Below are 6,798 nucleotides of genomic sequence, written 5' to 3'. Positions count from 1 at the left end.
CTTCAGACCCGCCCGGACCGGCTTAGACGCGTTGGTTAAAGAGGGGGCTGGAACCCGGGAGGGGTGGGGGCGCTGCAGGTTAATTTACAGCCTCAAAAGCACCTACGGCGCAGGACCCTCCGAGCCCAGGCGCCCTGTCGCTCCTGTCTAGCGCGCGTGAGTCGGCCGGGCCGCCCGAGCTTCCTCTGATGTCGCTCGGGTCCTATCCCTTCATCCTCAATGCAAACCGGCAGAAACCTCGCATCAGGTTTGAGACCTCTGCTCCTCCACCCCAGGCCCCACCCGGGCTGCGCGTCCGAAGCTTGGATCTTAGCGAGTGTCCCCGAGGCTGGTGGGCCCGCCCAGAGCATCGCGGCCCGTTCCAACAAGGAGTCCGCGCCTCAGTCTTGGCATCCCCAAACGCAGGTCCCCGCGCGGGACCCCATAGCATCACATCTCCCACCCCGACCCCAGAGGTGGGCGAGGGCCCCGCGCGTGGGCTTCTGCGGGAAGTTTTTCCGCACGGGCAAAAGGCTTGGGGAGGACGTTTCGGTACACAGTCCATTTACCTTGGGATTCGTCGTGGGTGTAGCGGCCCTGTGTGGAACACAGGCGCGGCTACAGTCGCGGCCCGCGGGCCTCGGGACATATATCCATATATGTATGTATGATTTCTAATTTTATTATAAAATAAAAGCAGAAATATTTCCCGAGGAACATTCACATGAGGGCGTTAACAGGGGGACGGCAAGTCCGCGGCTCGGGAGGCGCGATCTGCTGGGAACTCTGTGGCCACCGTCCCGGGAGACCGGGGAGAGCACAGCGCGCTGGGCCTCGCGGAGGCAGAGGCCGGCGGCCAGGGAGGTCAGGGGCGTCTGCGGCGCCGCCCTTTCTCTTTCGCTTAAGTAAGCAGGAAAAGCTGACACCTGCAGCTCCCACAGACTCCTGGGGCACGCGTGTGGTGGGTGGGGGGAGGCTCGAGACCATCAGCATTCAAAAGCCGGGTCGTCCCTCTTCTGCCTCCCCCTCTGCTGAACGTGGAGGTAGGAGACGGGAGGGAGGGGCAGGGTGGGAAAGAGGGTGTAGAGGGGAGAGAGGTGGGAACCAGGGGCCAGAATACGGAGCGCAGGAATGGCGGGAGAAAAGAGCGGAGAGAAACACACGCGCAAGCATACACACGAGGTGGCGAGCCAGACACGCAGGGAAACAGAGAAAAAAGAAAAAGGAAGGAAAGGAGGAGACAACGGGTGGGAGAGAGAACGGGAGCGGAGTGTCATGGATTCCCTTTCCTGGTTCGAGGCCCATCCCGGGGCCCCAGCCCCGGAAGGATCTCAAAAGCAACCTGTTGAAAACAAATCCCGAACCAAGACCAAAACAGACGGCCTTCTGCTCTTCCCCGGGACCGACGGCTCTGCCCGCTCAATGCGCGGGTCTCGAAGTACCTGGTGGGGCCGCCGGCGCCGGGCGCCCCCTCCGGACGCCGCCGCTCTGGGTCCCCGGCGCCCAGCCCGGAGGGCAACGCGCCGAGGCGAGCGGCGCTCTAGGAGCCCAGGTCCACGAGGTTGGCCGACATGGGGTTGAGGATGGAGTCCTGCAGGCCGTGGTGGTGCTGCAGTGGGTCCGCACCGCCTCCGCCCGGCACGGGCACGGGCACTGCGCTGGGGCCCGGAGGGTGGCCCAGGCTGTGCAGGGACGGCAACCCGGGGGGCGGCGGAGGGCTGAGCAGCAGCGCGGGGCTGGACGACGAGTGGTCCGGCGTCCCCGACGGCGTCTTCTCGTCCTCGGAGCTCCCCAGCACCGACTTGCCGCTGCCGTTCAGCGACGAAGCCAGCGGGTTATGGCTGTTGGAATTGGCGTTTTCGCTGTTCTCCCTGCAAGCGCCGGAGCAAAGCAGCCGGGTCAGCGCGGAAGTCCAGGTCTCGCCGCGCCGCGCCGCCTCACCTGGGGCCAGAGCCCTCCACCCGCCTCGGGAGCCGCGGCCGAGTGCCCTCGAGCGCATGCGGGGCCTGTCATTTCCTCTCCCCCGGCCTCGGGGTCTCCTTCTGCCTCTTCTCTCTGTCTGTCAACACCCCATTTCTCTCCTGTCCCGCTCCTGTAGCCTCTCTCCGCCTCGCAGGCTCTCAATCTCGCATCTTTCCAGCTCACCATTAGTTCCTGCTCCTCCCCATTGCTTTCCAGGGGGCAGGCAAACCCGGCTTCCTAGAGTCAGGGGGGTGTCCAGGGAGAAAGAGAAGATGCCTGGATTCTGCTCCTCACGCCAGGCTGGCTGGACAGAAGTGGGACCAAGGATGAGGAATCCCAGACCCTGAAGCTGGGCATTTCACCGGTCTTTACCAACCTTCGCTGTTTCCCGCTCTACATGAGCGGAACCCTTGGCCAAGAAGCGAATCTTGGGTTTGAGTCCTTCCCCTCCAAGTCCAAACTGGGCAGGCTGTGTGACAGGGCTCCTCACTGGGCCCAGGAACGGGACTGCCCTTTCTCTAGTGGCCCGGTGGAAACCTCAGCTGGGGTCCCACGCCTGGCAGCTTGGAGAGCAAGTTGGCTGGGAGAAAAGTCCTGGCCTAGACTTTTCCATATAACCAGAAACTCAGGTCCCGAATCTGTAGCTCTCACCTGGGGCCCGGCCTGAGAACCGAATTCTTGAGAGTCTGAACACAAAATGTCAATAGGGGTGGAGGAGGACTCAACCAGGATAACAGAGACAGCACCTGCCCAGATCCCCATGTTTGAATCTCTCCCCCCACCCCAACTCTCAAGGGCTTCTCTTCCTGCTTTTCAGTTAGGGATACTCCCACAGGGCCAGCAGCTGAGACCCCCACTGTCCCGGCTGCTCCAGGTCATGACCTCGGAGAGCAGGGTCTAGCCCCTTCCGGGTTGTTTCCACCAGTCAGCACTCCTACCCCTGACCCCGATCAAACTCTGCACACACCCCACACTACCACCCCAGGTGTCAGGTTTTGCTGTTGACCTCAGGCTGGACGCTGTTCCCACGGTCAGTTCCTGTCTCATCCCCCTCTCTGCTTTGGGACTCCGAGGGGTTACAGAGCAGGTAGTCACCAGGCCTAATAGCCAAAGCTTCGGTTAGGTCAGGAAATCCCGGTTTCCCAGAGGACATACAACTCCCAGCCCTTTTGCGGCTCTCCGCTTACCATAGCCATGCAGAAAGCCACACACCAAGGAGGGGAGGGCCTGGTGGGGAGGGCCTGGTGGGGAGGGCTGGAGCCCAGAGGGGTCAAAGGCCTCGCAGGGATGCTGGGTCCAGCAAAGCAGAAAAGTGAGGTTGTGTTTCTCTCCTCTCCCAGAGCTGACACTTGCTCCAGGAGCCTGTCACCTCTCGATCCTCTCCATGCGGGATAAAGGACAGGCTGGCAACTCCCACGTTCAGACAAGCAAACTTCCTGCACAGGTCCTTCCGCATCCGGGCTGTTTCTGGGTAGAACTGCAGTGCTGAGCCCTCACTTCACTTTGGCCTGGAGCTGAGGCTGAGTGGGGGACTGTGTGGGGAAGCAGGGCCAGGCTGAAATCAGCCACCGGCTTCCACTTGGGTGAAAACACGGCCTTCCTCCTTGGGACCCTCAGTCCCTGCCTCCCGTGCCTGCCTGGGGGAGGACTCAGGCCTGCAGTCCTGCTCTAGCGCCCAAGCCCACTGTGTCTCCACTTTTGTGCACAAACGACCACCGAGCTGGTTGACAACTTCCCGCATTGCTGTGCCCGCTTTAGACAAATCCCCGTGCGTCCGGTCTCCGGCAAGACCCGAGCGCTGTCCCAGCCAGGCTAGGCTGCAGCCGGGACTGGAGGCCCAGTGCAGGCCTCTCCTGGGGCTGCGCTGGGCAGTCGCCCTGCCACCCTCTCTTCCTCTCTGGGGCCTGGGGAAGCCGGCGCGGAAGTTCTACTTACTCGTACCTTTCCTTGGCCTCGGCCGCCCGGTCGCGCTGCCGCCGGTTCTTGAACCAGTTGCTGACCTGCGTGGTGGTGAGGCCGGTGGCCTCGGCCAGCTCGCGCTTCTCGCGCGGTGACGGGTAAGGGTTGTGCGCGTACCACTCGCGCAGCACGCTGCGGCTCTTCTCCTTGAAGCAGTAGCTGGTCTCCTCGCCGTCCCAGATGGAGCGCGGCAGCGGGAACTTGCGGCGCACGCGGTATTTGCCCACGGCGCCCAGGGGCCGGCCGCGCAGCTTCTCGGCCTCGATGTAGTGCGCCTTGAGCCACAGCTGCTGCAGCTTGGCGTGGTTGTGCGGCGAGAACTGGTGGCTCTCCAGGATCTTGTAGAGCTCGCGGAAGTTGCCGCGGTGGAAGGCCACCACGGCCTTGGCCTTGAGCACGCTTTCATTCTTGTGGAGGTGCTCGCAGGCGGGCAGCGACCACAGGAAGCGGCCCAGCCGCTCGATGTTGCCGCCCTGCTGCAACACCTCGCACACGCACGCCACTTGCTCCTGCGTGAAGCCGAAGGTGGGCAGCATGGACATGGTGCCGGCTGCGCCCCCGCCCGCCCGCGCGCGCCCTCACCGCGCCGCGCGGTCCTGCATGGGCGCCTCCCCGCCGGGCCGTCAGAGCCGAGAGGCGGGCGGGGCGGGCCCCCCGGCCGGGCGCTGGCTCCCGGCGCGCCCCGAGTCACTGCAGGACGTCCCCGCGCCGGCCGCGGGTCCCGCGCAGCTCCGCGCCCCGGCCGCCCGCGCGCCTCTTCTGCGCCCTCGCCCAAGCCCGGGGGCCGCCCGGGGCGCCGCTCCGCATGCTCCGCGCCCGCCCGCCGCTCCCTCGCTCGCCTCTCGCTTGCTCTCCCTCCCGTCTAGCTCGCTCGCAGCTTTTTTAATAATATTATTCTAAGCGGGCATGAGGCGCGGCGGCCCGCGCCCTGATTGGTCCGGTTATCTGACCTGGGGCCTGCCCGCGCCAGACAATAGTCGGAGTCAAATTATTCGCCATGGAGACGCTGTCAGTCACTGGTAACCCGAGCCCCGGCGGGCCGGGCGCCCCCCCCCCGCCCCCCCGCGGCCGCTCCGCTGACAGATCGCCGGGCTCCGCGCAAAGCGGAGGGCGGCCCGAGACAGGAGCCGGAGGCGCTCCGAGGGCCTGGGAGGCGGAGAGGGGCCGGGCGGGGGCTGGCGGCGGCGGTGATTGACGGGGCGGACGCCCAAAGAACAAGGGAGCCTGAGGACACGGGACGGGCGAGGGGGCGTGGGGACGAGCCCGGGAAGAAAAGGGGAGGATCGAGGTGGGGAGGAGAGAGGAGAGGAGGGAAGGCGGAGGACCGTTTAAGGGGGTGTCCGGCTGGAAAGCGAGCGAGAGGGGGTGGAGGGAGCCTCCAGGGGGAAGAAACTTCGGGCCGCTTTGCGCAAGGGGCGGCGCTGCAGCCTCACCCCGGGCCGCGCCAGGTGCCGCAGCTCCCAGCCGGGTCACCACGTCCCTCCCCGGGCCGCGATTCGCCGGCAGATCCGTCCAGGAGCCGGTCAGTGGGATGGGAGAGTCTGGACGCGCTCCGGCCCTCGAGCGAAGATAGCTTTTCTGGCTAACGGCGCCCCCACCCCCATCCTAGCGAGGCCGAACCCGGCGGTCCCCGAGGGAAAGGGGGAGGGAGGAAGCCTGAGAAGTAGGGACGGTTTGGCCTTGGCCGCGGGCGGACGCCTGAGGATCAACTTCTCGGAGGATTCCGCCTCGTCTCCGATTCCTGGCCCGGCCGGCTACCCCGCGGACTGCACCACCCGCCGCGGCGCTCCTGGCCGGACGGGGACTCAGACTTCCCCCACGGGTCCCACGGCCCGAAAAGCGCTCTGCAGTTCCGGGTGGCCTCCGTAGAAGCAGACTCCGGCTGGCCTCGGAGGCGCAGAGCCGGGGAACGGCTCAGGCCTGCCATCCGCCCGCGGGGAGCAGGGAGGCGAGCCTGGTTGTGGCGCTTCCCCGGCAAGCGGTCCGGAGAGGACAGTGGGGAGTCGGGATGCCGGCCCTGTGGGCCTTCCGCTTCAGCTCGACTCCAGACTGCTTCAGCCCGGGGTTTGGGGCGCTGAGCTCTGGAGTGAAGGGCCTAAAATGGGGGGAGGGGGTGTGTTCCTGGTTTTTGCCTTTTTTTTTTTTTGGGTCAGGGCTCGTGGGGACCAGGTGGGAGAGCAGGGGGAGGCGGAGAGGGTGCTCTGTTTCTAGGATTTTGAAAGACCTCCTCCGCAGGTCTGTCCTTTCTCCTCCCGGTGGGCTGTCACCTGGGAGCGTCCTTCTCAGTCAGGACTCAAGCTGGCACAGATCTCTGGCCCTGCCTTCAGCCCAAGACTATGAAACCTAAGTAGAGGCCACGTTTCTTCTTCCCACCCCTTAAGCTTTGGAGCGCTGGCATTGGAATCCGGAACTCTGGGTCCAACTTTTGGCTTTGCTTGGCGGTCACCCCCTGCTTCCCAGGTGCACAGCAGCAGGAAGCTGGTCTCAGAAGCAGGGTCCATTATGGAATCCCGGCATCTCAGGCAGCATCTTAACCCTTGTGCCAGTGCCCGTGTCTTGATCAGCAAGCCCTGCAAATGTTTCCGTCTGCTCCAGCATTCTGGAAGTCCTTTTGGGGTGTTGCAAGCATGAGAGAGGGGGAACCCCAGGACTTTCCCTACGACTTTTGCTCTTATAGGTCTACCCCAGTGTGTGGAGGCCACTATCAAAGTAGGTTTCAAGCCAATGCCAGAATGCAGATCCTTGCAGAAATCCAGGGGCTGGTAGGGGCCCTGCTGCATTCAGGCACCTTATCCTGTGTCCTGCCTGATGTCATACAGAGTTTGCCCCAGAGTCTGCTACCAGGACCCATGGAGTGGTCTATCCCAGGCTTCAGTGGGGTTTAGGGCCCACCTTACT

At 64.5% G+C, this 6,798-nt stretch overlaps 1 protein-coding gene across 2 annotated transcripts; it reads right to left on the bottom strand.

Moving 5' to 3' along the window:
- Nucleotides 1-645: 645 nt before the first annotated feature.
- On the bottom strand, nt 646-4,947 carry SIX2 (SIX homeobox 2). 2 transcript variants are annotated; one of them, XM_017340797.3, is made up of 2 exons: nt 3,883-4,947; nt 646-1,850 (listed from the first exon to the last, which is right to left on the bottom strand). In XM_017340797.3, exons 1-2 carry the CDS (start codon nt 4,440-4,442, stop codon nt 1,520-1,522), a joined length of 891 nt encoding a protein of 296 aa, XP_017196286.2. In that variant the 5' UTR covers nt 4,443-4,947; the 3' UTR covers nt 646-1,519. The 2 variants fall into 2 exon arrangements, with proteins under 2 accessions (XP_017196286.2, XP_051695129.1); XM_051839169.2 differs by having other exon boundaries at nt 3,877-4,935.
- Nucleotides 4,948-6,798: the final 1,851 nt, after the last annotated feature.

Source organism: Oryctolagus cuniculus, chromosome 2 (assembly GCF_964237555.1).
Source record: "Oryctolagus cuniculus chromosome 2, mOryCun1.1, whole genome shotgun sequence".
NCBI lineage: Eukaryota > Metazoa > Chordata > Mammalia > Lagomorpha > Leporidae > Oryctolagus > Oryctolagus cuniculus.
This window is presented reverse-complemented; position numbering and strand designations above follow the sequence as displayed.

Excerpts from the sequence above, each read along its gene's own strand:
- SIX2 (XM_051839169.2), bottom strand. The coding sequence starts at position 4,442 with ATGTCCATGCTGCCCACCTTCGGCTTCACGCAGGAGCAAGTGGCGTGC. Across the intron at positions 1,851-3,876 it reads GAGGCCAAGGAAAGGTACGA|GGAGAACAGCGAAAACGCCA; the intron begins GTAAGTAGAACT and ends CGGCGCTTGCAG.